This window comes from Lactuca saligna, chromosome 9, assembly GCF_052625555.1.
Source record: "Lactuca saligna cultivar CGN05327 chromosome 9, ASM5262555v1, whole genome shotgun sequence".
NCBI classification, from domain to species: Eukaryota; Viridiplantae; Streptophyta; class Magnoliopsida; order Asterales; family Asteraceae; genus Lactuca; species Lactuca saligna.
The window spans coordinates 4,553,256-4,571,112 of NC_136425.1; the positions used below are offsets into that span (position 1 = coordinate 4,553,256).

The following is a 17,857-nucleotide window of genomic DNA, read 5'->3' on the forward strand; positions in this document are numbered from 1 at the left end:
TCTGTATCCTAAATTTTATAAGTATCTAGTTTCCGGGTTTGTATTTTTTATGGACCAAATGTTTGATATTTTTTTCAATGCATTTTGTATCAGTTGAAATTTTTTGGATAACCTAGGATTGTCGATTGGATCCACCTAGGAATTCCCAACAAAATCAACATTGTAGTGTCCATATATTTATATGTTGCAAACTTGGGAGGAGTCGCATTTTAATTAATTATATTTGTTTTCTGAAAGCATGAACCATAAATCCTAAAGTATAGATCATAAATTAAAAACTGCTTCTATACACTTTTCCATGCAATTTGTTTTATTTTGAATTTTATGAGTTGTGTTTTATCACCATCACTGTGACTTGCAGGAATCGCATTAACGTTTGAATCTCATATGCCTTTAAATTGAGTGACACGTCGTAAAAATAATTTGATTGTTTAAAATTGTTAAAAGTTGAGCTGCCTTCTATCTTTATGGTTCTGATTTCATTGTCAAATTACATTTTTGGTTCCTGAATCTTCCAAGTTAACATTTTATTTGTTTATGTTTTTCTAAATTAATCATTTTGCAGAATATGCTCATCTCCTACTCTTACAGGGCCCAAAAATGTAGTTTACTCAAGATTTAAAGTAAAAAGCAACTTTCAACAAAATTCTCGAACTATAGGGGCTTTGTTGCAAAGATAATGGTTGCCCGACTATGGACCTCTTGCGGCGTCGTTTCGTCGATAGAGCGTTCGAATTATAGACATCCTCCTCCTCCCCTTCCTTATCCCTCCTTTCGCTTCTCCAGTGAAGAGCATGAACTCTTTACTGCCAACGTCCGTCTACAAAGCGCCATTGTCGAATTTCTTCTGCATTAATCCTTCAGCTCTTAGATTAACTCCTCGATTTCGTGGCAAAAGCTTCAACGTTCACGCATCTTCAAATGAATTAGATACGAAAACGGTGGATGAGGGCAAAGAAGAGTATCAAGAATCGATTGGAGTTACGAATGCTGAAACAAAGAAAATTTCAGTTGGAGCAACATCGAGCACTCCAACGATCGAGAAAGACCTAAAAAAGGTAATACAAAAGCCTAATCTACAATTTGTTCCAAATTGTATACGAACGGTTGTGAATTCATAATAAAAGAGCGGTTAACAAATTTAAGATAACATTTTTGTGGTAATCACTCGAAATTAGAGTAATATGATTAATCCTTTCACCTTGAAAGCTGAAACAATCTCATTCCAAGTTCCAAAATTCTATGATTAATTGATGAATGCAATTACTGAATTACATTTGATTCTACTCATCTTTGGTTGAAGTGGTTGAAAGTTGTGATGATGACGAGTTGATCCTTGTGATTAAGGAAGGAATGGATATATGAGTTTTTCCTTTTTACTGGGATAATTAAACATGGAAAACTATTGTATTTGGTTTGAACAGGTTGTCCAGAAAACTGCTGCTACATTTGCACCCAGGGCGTCCACAGCTTCGAAGAATCCAGCAGTACCTGGAACAACACTATACACTGTATTCGAGGTTCAAGCGTATGCATCAATGCTGTTGGGTGGAGCTCTCTCTTTTAACCTCATATTCCCCTCAAATGAACCTGATATCTGGAGATTAATGGGAATGTGGTCAATTTGGATGTTCAGTAAGTACCACGACCACTCTTCACTCTTTCATAGCGCTTTAATTGAGTAAATTGTCTTTGAATCTTATTATATGACCTGTTATGCAGCTATTCCTTCCCTTCGTGCCAGAGACTGTTCAAAGAATGAGAAGGAAGCTCTGAATTATCTGTTTCTCCTTGTCCCATTGCTGAATGTTACAATCCCCTTCTTCTTGAAATCTTTTGCACTCGTTTGGTCTGCAGATACTTTAGCTTTTTTTGCTATGTATGCATGGAAGGTACCATAATTACTTTATCTGCACCTCTTTCACACCACTACTTGTAATCTCTCTCTGTTTATTAACTTGTTGTATATGGATTTAATGTTTTGTGCAGCTTGGGTGGTTACAGAAAACTGATTAGCTAGCTAGGTCTTGCTATGAAGATCTTTATTCAAAAAAAAAAAAAAAAAAAGTGGATTTGGGGTTTTGGAAGTTGATAGCTTGTTCAAGCCAAGGGCACAGGGCCCGTTTACAATAGGGTAGGGAAATGTTGTATATGTGATATGATGATATTCATGTCCCTATGTGATGTATGGATGTGGTTGCATAGGTGCTGTATGTATGTTTACAATGTGTCTTAAGACTGGGGATGAAATGAAATGTATATGGTGAGAAGGTGGGTTCAGTAACGGGTAATTATACGGTTGGGCCAAGTCGGTTGACCAACAAACACTTTTTATTAACTTTACAAATAATTTAATGAATTAAATATGATTTCAAAAATGATTTAATGAATTAAATAATTTAATAATCCACTTTCTTTTAATAGAGCGATTTGGAGTTACCATGCAGTTTAAATTCAAATTGGATCGTTTTCCATCTTCGAGTCATTTGCCATTCACCAATTGACATATATCAGTTTAATTTTTAGGTTAGCTTAATTCCTTGATATGCTGAAATTGTCACCTCTACTTTTGTGATTCATAGTGTAAATGAATTATCCAAATATAAAACATGATACCAAATTACCAATCCAGTATCTTTAGCCTTTAGGATTACAAGCCGTTGGTTTTAGGCATTTCTTTTTCTCCGGTCTATAATCTATATATCAAGAAGTTGGGGCCAAAATGGTTAAGTTGCTTTTATGGATTAAAGTGAGATTGGATCGACCCAAAAACACCTTTTGTCCAATTTTCAATATGACAGATATATTACATAGTTTTTAAAATACTAATGTAATTATTTCTACGAATATTAATAGTTTTTAAGCATTTGAACATAGATGAGACGACTTTTACTTATTTGACATGTTTTCTTTTAAGATAATAGTTCACAGTCTTGTGCTGTTAAAAACAAAAGAATCTTACGCAACCCATTTATAGGGAGTGAAGGATAAGTATAGTAACAAATTTCTCGGACATCTTTGGTTTTACTCTCATGAGTCCTGCTCTTTTTAAGATTTAATTTCATCAAATTGGTGTTATTTGGATCCAAAGTGTTAGGATAGAATACCTAATAGAACGTCAACTTAATAAATGAGAGTAGAAGTCAGGTCAAGGAAAATAGGTTAAAAATCACAAACCAATTAGATTCCAACTTCCAAGTTCACCAAGGAAGCTTAAACCTGAAGCCCAACATTCGCGATTTACCCACCCAAAGGCCTATCACATGAGGGTAAGGTACCACAGTAGTTTTTTGGGCGTGCCAAGTATTAAACCCTTGGCCTTCCTTTAAGCATTTCACCCTTCATTTACTTGGCTCCCATTACAGGACCAAAAATGATAATTTTGATCCCCTATAAGCCTTAAATTGTGGGCTACCACCAATCCACCATGTTTTTAAGTTGGTCAAGAAGTTATTGGGTTATTCTGTAACTTTGGGCTTTGGGCCTGGGGTGTTACACGTAACACCTAAGTAGAAGTAGGCATGCACAAAAAAACTGGTTCAAAATTCGAACCGGTAAACCGGTTTACGTTGAACCGGTCCACAGTGAACCGAACCGGTTTGAGAACCGAACCACCGGTTTACACCTGTTCGAGATTTTAGTCGTTGAAATCGTTTTAGAACCGGTTTATATCGTGTGAACCGATTTGGAACCGGTATGGAACCGACTCGAACCGGTGTAACCGGTTTAGATAGGTTCAACTAATTTTTTGAGTGAACCGGTTTGAGGCTGAACCGGTTTTGCTTGGCTAGGGAGTGAACCGAACCGGTTCGGTTTGAAAAATGAACCGGTTTGTGCATGCCTAAGTAGAAGTACATAAGTATATAACTATATTATTGTTCTCATCCTTTGTCTAAAAGGGCGTCGTTATAATGATCTATAAAGATCAAGTCTTTTGGGCAACAAAAATTATACTAATATGTATTCATAAAACAGGAGTGCAAGAAAATACATAAAGAAAAACCAATACAATTTTAACTTCTAAAACCTGATTTAGACATTGATTTTTGCATAACTGTTCACTAATTTGCAAGTACTATTTTCTGTCATCGATTATGAAAACTAATACATGGGGAGAGACAAAAATAAAGTGATACAATGTAAGATATGTTACATACCACATAATATTTTGAGCATTAAATTCGTTCTTGTGCTAGCATAATCAAGATGCTACAAGTACTCTTCATCACTGTCCTCATCAAAATCAGAATCCGATCCATCATTTCTGGGTTCCATTAAAGTATTCATATCAAATGACGAATCATCTTCCATCTCCTCCATATCTATCGTGTCATAATTCATCCGTTCCTCAAACTTCGCATCAGAACAGTTAAGAAGCCAAGCAAGAGAACATTTAAGTCCCTTTTTAGCAACCATCCGATGCCTTGGTCTTATAGTCGACTCCAAACCATAAGTAAAAAAAGCCGGAAAATCAACCAACTCATCCAACTCTCGTCCCATCTTGCTTTCAAAATAATCAAAATTTAATTTCATTATATCCATATTCAAAGCAAGCAACTGTGGACACCCAACAACCATCTTTTTCACTTGATCTAATGAGAAGCCACAATTTTTCAAAAAATCCACATGCTTGATAACCGGTGTGTTACTCAAGCTCACAATCTGTGGCATTTTCTCAATAATTTTCCCAAAGTCTCCATGACTGAAATTGATTATGGAATTGAGGAAGCTTTGTTGTTTCAGCAACCTTGACCCAAGGTCCAAACCTATGATTTCAGGATACTGTGCAATGACAGAGGAAATAGACGCCTCCCTGACACCAAATTGTTTTAGGGAGTTGACATTTGGTTTGACTTTTTGTTCAAGTCCGAACCCGAGTATGTGGGGTCGTGTTTCGATTAGCCTGGCGACAGCTAATGTTGGTATTCCTAAACTTTCAAGATAATCAACAAAGGGTTTAATCACTCTTCCAACTCTCATTCCAAGAATCTCTGGATATCGAGTCAAAACCCCACCAATTTCTCTTCTTGCAACTCCAATTCCCACCAAATAAGCTACAGATGTGCTCATTGTCCCTTCAAGTTTATACCCCAAAACTTCCGGATACTTTTCAAGAACTCTAGGAATGTCATTTGGTTTGATGTCCATGCCTTCTAGATATTTAACAACAGGTGCAAGGTCTACCACAACACTGGCATGAAGAACTTGAGGGTATCTTCTCAAGAAATCTGTCAAAGTAGATCGCCTAACACCCAATTTACCTAAATAATCAAGGACTGGGATCATGTTTTTCTTGACACTACAACCGAGGACAAGAGGGTAATTGTTAATGTCTTCGATTGTTAACCCTAATGTGTGAAGAAAATCAACACGTTCTTTCATGACATCAACTGTTACAGGAAGCTCCAACCCATCAAGCTCATCTGGTTGTATCCCGATACTTTTTAAGAAATCATAAACACGGGCTCGATTTGCAATCCTTTCGTTCTTCATTTCTAGTAAGCTAGCACGGCTGTATATTGATGAGGATCCTCCCTGTTTTCGGTTCATACGAACAGAGTCTGATTTGGAGTCTACTGAGTTTGATGCATATGGTCTACTGGAAACCGAACATTGTAATTTCGTGATGAAATTGATTCTCTTCTGGTATTGATTTGAAATCAGTATAGTTGGTGCTAGAGGCTTGCAAAACGTAAGGGTAGATATCTCATGCTGCACGATTAAAATACTTGATTTTGGAATATGATTATAGCTTATCATCTTCATGCTTACTGCACATCCAAAGGAATCTGCACCACAAAATTTGCAAAATTAGGAGTCTAGGGCTTCAAAAGGACTACATGAGGAACCATCAGGCTTACTCAGAAGAGCAGATGAACTTCAAGTTCATTGTTTACAACAAAAAATTTAGTTTAACAATTATGATGATAGTTATGGACTTATGATAATACCTATAACTTTCTCTTGAACTGTTAGTACTCAGTGATATTAGGTATAAATGCAATATAAACAGAAAACTAAGAAGCTTAAGGATAAACACTATAAAAAAGATGAGAAATTTGAACTGTGCATTGAACATACATAAATTAGGTTTGTTCACAAAAACGTAGAACAAAAGTAAAGATGAGTTCAAGGTCCTTTGTGTACAAGAAACATGGAAATGTAATTTCTAAAAGAAAGATTATGATAATACATGAAATTATGCTATAGGCATACATGCCTTCTATTATTTTCTATTTCTCTTCCAAACTGTAAATTTTAAGCATAAATTCAACACAAACAGAAAAATAAAACCCTAAGGATAATCAGTGACAAGAAGATTTAAAAGTTGAACAACAATCAAACATACAGAAATGTACAATTATTTACAGCACATTGAACGAAACTGCAAACACGAAACAGATGATTCAAGGATAATTGTTTGGAAGAAACATGGAAGTGTAACGGTTACAACAATAGTGATTATGATAGAGCTTGTAGTTGAGTTATTAGTTTATCCCTTCTATTCTTTTCTATTTCTGTTCCAAATTGCTGATAAGAAGTGATATTAAGAGGGTGTTTGGCTAAGCTTATTTAAAATGATAAGCACTTTTTAATTGCGGTGTCAAAATGAACTTTTTACAAAAGTGTTTGGATTAGCTTATCGCTGTTCAAAACACTATAAGCTGATAAGCACTTTTTAGTGTTTGGCAAAGAAAAAACAGCTTATATGGGTAAAATGACCAAAAATGGGTTCCTTTAACATATAAGCATATAAGCATCTTAAGAACATCATTCAAAAACACCTGGAGGAAATCAGTAGCAACTCAGTAGCATCTATTATAAATTCCTAAGTTACAACATAAAAATTCAAAAGTTCAACATTAAAACATGTACATTAGAATTGATAAGTGAAAATATGCATACGAAGTACTATCCCTCTCAGGCATTTGATCAAACATATTCCAATTTTTTTACAGAACACTAGACACATCAGATTTCATACATTTCAACATTAAACACAATTAGCAAAACAGTAGCAGCAAAATAGTAGTAGCAAATCAATTATCAATGAAAATAAGAAATCACCTAACAGAATTCCAGGGAAGAACCTGAACTTTGCGATTGATATTAAAAAAATACTACAGAAATTTCGTATGTGAAGAAGGAAATCAGAGGAAAAGAAAACCTTTTGGGTAAAAAGAAATCGACCAACAACATCAATTAGTGATTTCAAAGAAAGCAGAAAAAAGAAGAAAGAAAGCGGAAAAGAAGGAAGAATGGAACCTGGGGTTGGGTGCGACGGAATTGAGGCTATCGAATGTCTCCGACCAGTGGCTTCACAGGGAGGCGACAGAGAATCGACGTGAGGAGCAGATAGCGAGAGGCGATGTTGTAATAGTAGGAACTACAAGGAGTAAGGTTTTATCTGGTTAAGGGGCACACCGGTCAATTCTTAAATCAGGTGAAATTATCAAAAATGACTTATTACAGGAGCAAAATAAAGCCCTAAGGAGCAAAACAAGCTATTTTCTTAAAGTTTCGATCCAAACATTGCTTATACGTGTAATAAGTATGGTTACCCAAACACATAACCAGCAAAACAAAGTCGCATACCAATAGTGAAGGTTCACTGAAATACCAATAGTGAAACAGAAATATCCGCATCCCTTTCCGAGTCTGTGATTTGTAGTCTGTGTTTGAATTTCGGGACGAAATTCCCTATACGGGGGAATGATGTGAAAACCTGAAATTTCTTTTTGTGTAAGTCGTTCAAAATCAATCAAGTCAGATTTATTTCTGCCATCGTTTAGCATTGTTTTGGTTTTATTTGGGTATTCTAAGCTCAGTACAATCAAGGTTTCGGTTCAGGGATGAGTTATTATAAGTCATAACAAAACATTCGGGCAAAACATTCCTTTAAGAGGAGTGTACGGCCGCAAACATGAGTTTACGGCCGTATACCCCCACCCCACCCATCATGGCCGAAAACTCCTCCCTATATAAGGGATACTTGGCGTTCATTTATCATTTTACAAACTCCAAGTCTAGAACTTCCTCTTTCTCTCTCTCTACATCCATCGAATTTTCTTCAAGATCCTCAAAGATGTAAGTATTTTCCCACCTTGATTTGTTGCTACATTCCTTATTCTAATGATGAATTCATGTTTCATGTCATAGATTTCATCATTTGCTAGATCTTCATCTCTCACCAAGAATACCAATAACATACACTAGTTCTTGGTGGCTAAAAACCCAGTTCAATCTTCCTAATAGTAAGTAACTGCTTCCTATGCTTGTTATCTACTAGAAATGCTTGTTTTTCACCTAGAAATCAACCCAAAAGGCATGAACACTAAGGGTTTACGGCCATACACACCTCATGGACCGTAAACCCTAGTTTTTGGTCAAGGATTGGCCTTAAACTCTTCTTTAAGCTATACATGGGACCTAGAACACTTCTGGGAGGCTAGAAAGGACCTTAAAACACCTCAAATGCACACTTCATCAAGAGTGTACGACCGAAAACTCCCTGGTTGTACACCCATTGGTCGTAAACCCATGGGCCGTACACTATTGGGCCGTAAACCCCATTGGACCGCCAACCTATGGTCATACACACCTTTGTGTGACCGCAAACTTCCCTCTTTCAATCACATATGATTCTAACACTTAGTTTCAAGTGTTTCCTAGTCTCTAAGGTGGTCTCCTTCCATAATTAGTGGTGTTATACCCTAAACTAATACCTATATGTGCTATTATATGTTAAATAGGATCCGTTTGTGTTCGAGACTTCACTTGACACCCAACATTCCTATCGACCTTACATTCGGACCACACATCAATCAGTGAGTTCATACCCCTACACTTTTATGGATTTTATACGTTTTCAGGAGGGGAATACAAGCCAAAAACAAATGATTTTGTGAACTAAAATCAAAAAGGATTTCAAATAGTTTAAAACTTTTGCAATTGATACAAACCAACGATTTCCATAAAACATTTAGATATTTTATCCCTTTTGTATTATGCGGAGCATAAGGGACGTTTTCTAAACATAATTGCATAGTTTTCAGAACAATTCACGAATAACACATTTCAATCAAACTATAATAGGTATGGTTTGGGGAATCCATTACCAGTTTTACTCGATACAAACTACTTGCTTGAACAAACATATAAACTATGACAAGTTTAGTTTATGATATTCATGACTACAATAAGATAACAAGAGTATGACACTAAATAATTATTTTGCATATAATTATTTATACTCTACCAAGTATACAAATGATTTCAAACATGAGAAACGATACAAAACAACACGTAAATTAGTTAATACAGGATTGTGAGACATCTCTTCATTGTACCCTTTGGGGTACTGGTTAAATCCTCTACACTTAGTATAGCCAGAGTCTCCTCGAGGGAGAGCGTGAGATTTGTGAATAGATCTATTCGGGACTGATAATCCTACACCTAAACTGCTAGCTACAGTTAGGCAGTCATGCCTGGGGTGACAAATATCATACCCTACGATGCCTGAAGAAACGTCGCGGAGGTCATCAGTCATAGTAGCATGGTTATACGAACTCACAATAGTATAAACTAACATTCGTTTATGGGATGTTCACTCTTCAACAGTTTTATTTTAATTAATAGAACTACTACTACTCTATACACTGGAGGGTATTCCAGGGATACAACACTTGGTTTTATTTTAAGTAATAAGACTACAATACATAATGGTGGTAGCCAGGATTTTCAAACAGAACATACACTACGTACTGGTGGTAGCCAGGGTTTTCAAGCATACTTGTAGCACCTGGTTTCCGGTATGTGAATTTTATTTAAGCATTGCCCTATTTTAGCCTTGGACTCGGCGAGTCATAAGGTCCGACTCGCCGAGTAGGGACGAGACTCAGGACACGTTTAAGTGGGCGACTCGGCGAGTCACCGCTGCTGGATGAAACCCTAAGTTTCAAGGGTTTGCACCCTATTTAAACCCTCATTCCGCCCCAACTCGTCCCCATTCACCCCCAGAACTCCCCCAACATCGTTTTCCCTTATTTCCTTGAGAGGTTGAAGTGTTCTTGGTGTGTTCTTGAAGGTTTTGAGGAGAAAGAGGAGTAGATCAAGAAGAGGAGAAGGAGATCAGTCATCCTTGTGTCATTTCAACATTTTCCTTGAGGTATATCTCGTTTTCCCCTGTTTCTATTCTTAGGATTTCATTTGGGACACTCTTGAGCAATTCTTCAAGCTTGTTTGTGCTTAATGTTTTGTAATAAGTGGATTAACCTTTAGATCTAGGCAAGATTGAGCTCCAGGAGCTCAGATCTGTGAGCTTTATGGCCCCATGTGGCTTGTTCATCCTAGATCTACCCTTTTGAGGCATTTTGCACCCTAAAATCCACATTAGTGAATATCCACACGTAAAGTTGGAAACTTTACGTGTGATTTGGGTCCTAGAAGTCCAGATCTATGAATGGCATGGACTGAAATCGAGTAAATATGTGTATTTGGTGGATGCATGGAGACGACTCGGCGAGTCGTATAGGTGACTCGGCGAGTCCGGTCGCGAGTCACCGATTTGGTCCCTTCATGATGTGTCGAGTTGAGCCGTGAGTCACAGGGGGTGACTCGGTGAGTTGGGAGTTGAACTCACCCATGTTAGGACTCGGCGAGTCAATGCCCTGACTCGGCGAGTCCAAGGCAATCTTCATAGATCAAGAACAGACTCGGCGAGTTGTTCATACAACTCGGCGAGTCTTAGCATAAAGTGTTCTTCGGATGAAGACGAACTCGACGAGTTGTTCATACAACTCGGCGAGTAGGATGAAGGAGTTGAATGACAGTTAGAAGGTGAACTCGTCGAGTCATAGCCCGACTCGACGAGTAGAACCAGGGACCCAGGACAATGGTTTGCTAGGGACTCGGCGAGTGGTGATCCACTCGGCGAGTCGGGTCAACTGAAAATTTACTCTAGCATTGGCTTAGAGCTAGACCAGGGGTAAAATGGTCATTGTACCTAAATGACAGTTAGCAGTGTTTGATTGAGTATGTTGTGGGAATTGCAGCCGGAGGACTCCCGGAGCAGCAGCAGTCAGTTAGTTCCCGATCAGTTCAGCAGCTACTTTGAGGTGAGTTACCCTCCAGTAGTGGTGGGTCTAAGGCCACAATGCCGGCCCACCAGTAGGAGACGTATGATAGATGATTGTCTTGTGATATCATCTAGGTTTGCTATTACCTGTTATGTTATATGCTATCATGATACGTTATATGCAATAGTAGTAGAGTTCGGTTGTTAGGACCGCTGGGTAGTCAGACACCCCAGAATTATCTGACTGTATGTGATGGTATGCTTGTATGTTGGTCTGTTATGTTATGCGATAGAGGTAGCGGGAGGGGACCAGTCCCCGAGGATCGGTTGTTAGGACCGATGGGTAGTCAGCACCCCAGAATGGCTTGACATGGGTAGTCAGCACCCCAGAACTGCTTGACATGGGTAGTCAGCACCCCAGAATGGCTTGACATGGGCAGTCAGCACCCCAGAATGGCTTGACACGGGTAAGACGACACCTCAGAATGGCCGTATGGGTAGGTCGGCACCCCAGAATGGCCGTACCGGGTAGTCAGGCACCCCAGAATAGCCTGGCAGTACGTATGTTATGTGTTTGTGTGGTATGTGGTACGTTTGGGGAGCTCACTAAGCTTTGTGCTTACGTTTACAGTTTTGTTTTCAGGTACCTCTGCACCGAAGGGGAAGGAGCCGGCGCAGTAGCGGCACGTCATACACACACTCTTCGGTTTCCGCATTTACGAGATTCACTGGGATTGTACTCTGATATTTTGATGGGATGTATGGTTTGACCTTTTAGAACATGATTGCGATGTGTTATGGTGTGATCAAACAATGTTTTTATTTATTAATGTTTTCTAAAGTAATATTTTAAAATGAAATTTTCGGACGTAAAAATTGGGTCGTTACAAGTTGGTATCAGAGCCCTGGTTTGAGGGATTCGGACACACCTTCGGGAGTGTTTGGACTCAAATCGAGGCAAATTACCCGACGCACGATTTGGAGTTGGGGGCGGTGGTCTTTGCCCTCAAGATTTGGCGGCACTACCTCTACGGGGTTCGGTGTACCATCTACACGGACCACAAGAGTTTGAGGTACCTCATGGACCAGCCGAATCTGAATATGAGGCAGCGGCGGTGGTTGGACGTGGTGAAGGATTATGATTGCGAGATCCTTTACCACCCGGGGAAGGCCAATGTGGTGGCCGATGCGCTTAGCCGCAAGACGGTGCCGATCAAGGACGTTTGTTTGAGGATGACTGTGGTGACTCCCCTGTTGGAGCAGATTCGGGGGGCTCAACAGGAGGCTATCAAGGAGGAGCATCGGAAGAGCGAGCGTGTGGTGGGTCAGGTTTCCTCCTTTGATTATGATGGCAGAGGACTTTTGACATTACACCGTAGGGTGTGGGTGCCGTATCTCGGTGGCGTGCGTCAGATTTTGATGGAGGAGGCGCACAAGTCCCGATTTTCTATTCATCCCGGGGCGACGAAGATGTATAGGGATCTTCGTCCGGATTATTGGTGGCCTTGCATGAAGCGGGATGTGGCATGGTACGTCGAGCGGTGTTTGACCTGCAGGAAGGTCAAGGCCGAACATCAGAGACCGCATGGCAAGATGCAGCCGTTGGACATTCCACTGTGGAAATGGGAAGATATCACGATGGATTTTATCACAAAGCTTCCCAGGACCGCACGGGGAGTGGATTCGATTTGGGTCATCGTGGATAGATTGACCAAGAGTGCTCACTTTATTCCGATTCAGGAGAGCATATCGGCCGAAAAATTAGCCGACATCTATACCAGGGAGATTGTGGCACGGCATGGGGTGCCAGTATCGGTAATCTCGGACAGGGATGTGCGTTTTACTTCCAGATTCTGGAAGAAATTTCATGACGAGTTGGGCACTCGTCTACATTTCAGCACCGCCTTTCACCCGCAGACAGATGGTCAGAGTGAGCGGACCATCCAGACCTTGGAGGACATGTTGTGGGCGTGTGTGCTGGATTTTGGTGGTAGCTGGGATACCTATCTTCCTTTGGCTGAGTTCTCCTACAACAATAGCTATCATGCGAGTATTGACCGACCACCGTTCGAGATGTTGTATGGGCGGAAGTGCAGAACCCCGATATGTTGGGGTGAGGTTGGCCAGAGAGTCATGGGAAGCACCGAGGTGGTGCTAGAGACGACCGAGAGGATCCAGCAGGTTCGGAGCAGACTTCAGACTGCACAGAGTCGGCAGAAAAGCTACGCCAATAGACGTCGATCCGACTTGGAGTTCCAAGTCGGGGATATGGTCCTCCTAAAAGTGTCGCCTTGGAAAGGTGTCATTCGATTCAGGAAGCGGGGCAAGTTGGGCCCAAGGTTCATCGGGCCGTTCAGGGTTGCAGCCCGGGTGGGCAAGGTGGCGTATAGGCTGGATCTGCCAGCCGAGCTCAGTCAGATCCACAACACCTTCCATGTTTCGCAGCTGCGGAAGTGCCTGGTGGACGATCCAGCAGTAGTACCGTTGGAGGATATTCAGGTTGATGACAACTTGAATTACATTGAGCACCCAGTCGCAATACTTGACAGAAAGACCAAGACGTTGAGAAACAAGAGGGTAGAGCTAGTAAAGGTGCAATGGCAGCACCGCAAGGGTTCGGAATGGACTTGGGAACCGATGGACGAGATGATGGAGCATTACCCCGAGCTGTTTCAGGACCGGGCAGCAGACTTCGAGGACGAAGTCTAAAATAAGTGGGGGAGATTTGTAGCACCTGGTTTCCGGTATGTGAATTTTATTTAAGCATTGCCCTATTTTAGCCTTGGACTCGGCGAGTCATAAGGTCCGACTCGCCGAGTAGGGACGAAACTCAGGACACGTTTAAGTGGGCGACTCGGCGAGTCCATATCCTGGACTCGGCGAGTCACCGCTGCTGGATGAAACCCTAAGTTTCAAGGGTTTGCACCCTATTTAAACCCTCATTCCGCCCCAACTCGTCCCCATTCACCCCCAGAACTCCCCCAACATCGTTTTCCCTTATTTCCTTAAGAGGTTGAAGTGTTCTTGGTGTGTTCTTGAAGGTTTTGAGGAGAAAGAGGAGTAGATCAAGAAGAGGAGAAGGAGATCAGTCATCCTTGTGTCATTTCAACATTTTCCTTGAGGTATATCTTGTTTTCCCCTGTTTCTATGCTTAGGATTTCATTTGGGACACTCTTGAGCAATTCTTCAAGCTTGTTTGTGCTTAATGTTTCGTAATAAGTGGATTAACCTTTAGATCTAGGCAAGATTGAGCTCCAGGAGCTCAGATCTGTGAGCTTTATGGCCCCATGTGGCTTGTTCATCCTAGATCTACCCTTTTGAGGCATTTTGCACCCTAAAATCCACATTAGTGAATATCCACACGTAAAGTTGGAAACTTTACGTGTGATTTGGGTCCTAGAAGTCCAGATCTATGAATGGCATGGACTGAAATCGAGTAAATCTGTGTATTTGGTGGATGCATGGAGACGACTCGGCGAGTCGTATAGGTGACTCGGTGAGTCCGGTCGCGAGTCACCGATTTGGTCCCTTCATGATGTGTTGAGTTGAGCCGTGAGTCACAGGGGGTGACTCGGTGAGTTGGGAGCTGAACTCACCCATGTTAGGACTCGGCGAGTCAATGCCCTGACTCGGCGAGTCCAAGGCAATCTTCATAGATCAAGAACAGACTCGGTGAGTTGTTCATACAACTCGGCGAGTCTTAGCATAAAGTGTTCTTCGGATGAAGACGAACTCGACGAGTTGTTCATACAACTCGGCGAGTAGGATGAAGGAGTTGAATGACAGTTAGAAGGTGAACTCGTCGAGTCATAGCCCGACTCGACGAGTAGAACCAGGGATCCAGGACAATGGTTTGCTAGGGACTCGGCGAGTGGTGATCCACTCGGCGAGTCGGGTCAACTGAAAATTTACTCTAGCATTGGCTTAGAGCTAGACCAGGGGTAAAATGGTCATTGTACCTAAATGACAGTTAGCAGTGTTTGATTGAGTATGTTGTGGGAATTGCAGCCGGAGGACTCCCGGAGCAGCAGCAGTCAGTTAGTTCCCGATCAGTTCAGCAGCTACTTTGAGGTGAGTTACCCTCCAGTAGTGGTGGGTCTAAGGCCACAATGACGACCTCCACCTTCGAACGTTTCCGCCGTTCCGGTGTAGGGGTGTGATAAAAGTCAATGTAGCACCCCGTTTATTAAATAAATTTATAAATAAATAAATTAATTAATGTATAGTAGCCCTGAAATCAATAATTATATAGTTATGGGCTTAGAAACCTAATCCAACAAACATAATGTGTTCTTGATCCATTAAGATGTCATTTCAGACCTTTTGAAGGGTCTTAAGTCATAAAAATGGGGTCTAAATGGTTGGTTTTGCTCCGTGCATTCTTTATAAGGTCTTAATGGATTAAGAAGTTGAGTTAAGCACTTAATGGATATGTAAAGTCATAAAGTTGGAAACTTATGACTCTTGAGGGTATTTTAGCCTTGGATTTGAAAGATGGATGTGAGAGCTTAAGCCATTAAGCTCCAAATGAGAGTTTGGGAAATCTGGGAGTACGCCCCACGTACTTGGAGTACGCATCGTGTACGAGGTCAACCACCCCGATGATAGTCAACGCTCGAGTACGCCCCGCGTACGCTCACTGTGTTGACTTGGCCGAGTTAACTCGACTGGGTTGACTTGACTAATTTGACTTTAAGCTAAGGTTATTTTGGGTATTTTAGGATTGTGATTGATGATTGGTCATTTGGTCGGATAGGGGAAGGTTAGAGATGAGATTCGGAGTCGATACCTCATCAACTTTTTTTCTAGACTGTCAGGTGAGTTTTTCCTCAATGTACTCGCGGGTCGAAGGCACCAAGGTCGGCCCATTAGATTAGATATCCTGTTATGTGACAATTTGTTATCGTACTGTAATTATCTGTATCCTTGTATATAGGATGATGCTATGCTTAGTGATCTGTAGATCTTCCTGATTGTCTGTTGACTGATTATATGTTTATTTGTTATATGTGCATATATTTTGATTGGTGGTTAAGGCTTTACTGCCATGTACGTGGGCCAACAAACCATGGGCATTGCAACCCGATGGTTGATTAGTCCCGAGGGTATTCCATCCCGAGGATGACTTGACCTGTTGTATATTGACACTCTAACCCGTTGGTTGACTGGACCCATTGTATATTGGCATTCCACCTAGGGTATTCCATCTTGAGGATGACTGGACCTAGAGGGTGACTGGGTCTAGGGTATTCCAACCCGATGTTTGATTGGACCCGATATGTTGTTGTATATGTTATATGTTTATATACTGGTACTTTAACGGAAGTCACTAAGCTTTGACTTACGTTTTTTAGTTATTGTTTCAGGTACTTCTGATGATCGCAGTAAGACGAAAGCATAACCATACACATCCTTTGTTTTATGTACTTTTGATCTTTGGGAGACTTTGATATGGAACAATACTTTGAAAATAATTATTTTGTAAACATTCTATGATATGGGATTGTTTTTAAAAAGTTTAAATTTGTTGTGATTTTATGGATGTTACAATTAAAGAATGAAAAAACAAAAAATGGTTAATAAATTGAGGACAAGTGGTAACTTTCTGCAAAAATCTAACACATATTTTTTATATATACTCATTATCAATCATAGAAATCTAGATGTCAAGATCTTCTAAATAATTGAAAAAATAACTCATCAAATAAATCAAAAAATGAATACAAATGCTAAATTCAGTTTGTATGGAATATTGATAGAATGTTATTGTAGTTCGGATGTCCATATGTTAGTCGAGAATATATGTTCCCCATCTAAAACGTACAATGTCAAATTTCGGGATACCTTTACGTTACATCTAACCAACCATCCACCGACTTTGATATGAACATAACTAGTCCAAAATGTGGTATTCTAGAGAAAATTTTCATTCTTTAAAAGCCAAATAAAATGTTTATGAAGTCGTGTATAATTGTTAGTTAATTAATATCCTTTTTTATCGTGATATTAATTAAACTAACCCTCAAAATGGAGGCTTTTAACAAAAATAATTAGTTTTTGCGGTTAGTAATCCGTAGAAACCATGGTTTTAAAAAGTGCGTCATGGCATGCAATGATACGAGACATGATGTAGCCGTTACGAAACGTCAAAGACGTGTTTGTTAAGTATGACACCCAAATAATGTGTTAATGCGCGTCTTATCGCGTTATGACGTGAGTCTTTTTTAAGTCGCTAGTTTTTTTGTTTTTTTTTTTTTTTTTCTGATCGAGTATAAAATAATTGAATTTTTGTTGAATTTTTTTATATTAAATATTAATATAACAATTCTAAAAACGTGATATATTGAGAAAAATTCAAAAATTATATGATTTATTTTTTTCAATGTATATAAAATAGTCACGCAAAAACGTAATGACTCGTCATGACTTAACTTTGATATTACCGTCAAGACACACCTCAAATTATTTTAAGTGTTGATAAAAATACGTAGACAAATAAAGAAACAAAACCAACACGTACAATATTCAATATCATCACATGACAATTTGTGATCGCATGACAATTTGTGATATTTCTGCGTCATTGTGTGCATCCTAGAATTGCATCAAGTAGATGCAGTGCATCATCAGTGGTGGTCATTTAGCTCATTAATTTTTTTATTTTATTTTTATAAATTATTATGTAAAATATTAGTTATGAACTATCTTAAATATTTTAAATAAACCACCTTTGTATTTTTAATAAAAACAAATATGTATAAATCACGAGTTTCGAAGCCT

At 39.7% G+C, this 17,857-nt stretch overlaps 2 protein-coding genes across 2 annotated transcripts; one reads left to right on the forward strand and one right to left on the reverse strand.

The window, feature by feature from the left end:
• Window positions 1-713: 713 nt before the first annotated feature.
• Window positions 714-2,172, forward strand: RPH1 (resistance to phytophthora 1). Its single transcript, XM_078976181.1, has 4 exons — window positions 714-1,058; window positions 1,425-1,635; window positions 1,723-1,892; window positions 1,990-2,172. Exons 1-4 carry the CDS (start codon window positions 795-797, stop codon window positions 2,014-2,016), a joined length of 672 nt encoding a protein of 223 aa, XP_078832307.1. The 5' UTR covers window positions 714-794; the 3' UTR covers window positions 2,017-2,172.
• A 1,820-nt stretch (window positions 2,173-3,992) lies between these two features.
• BSM (Mitochondrial transcription termination factor family protein) lies at window positions 3,993-7,397 on the reverse strand. Its single transcript, XM_078974031.1, has 2 exons — window positions 7,267-7,397; window positions 3,993-5,789 (listed from the first exon to the last, which is right to left on the reverse strand). The coding sequence occupies exon 2, from the start codon at window positions 5,764-5,766 to the stop codon at window positions 4,210-4,212; it is 1,557 nt and encodes a 518-aa protein (XP_078830157.1). The 5' UTR covers window positions 5,767-5,789; window positions 7,267-7,397; the 3' UTR covers window positions 3,993-4,209.
• Window positions 7,398-17,857: the final 10,460 nt, after the last annotated feature.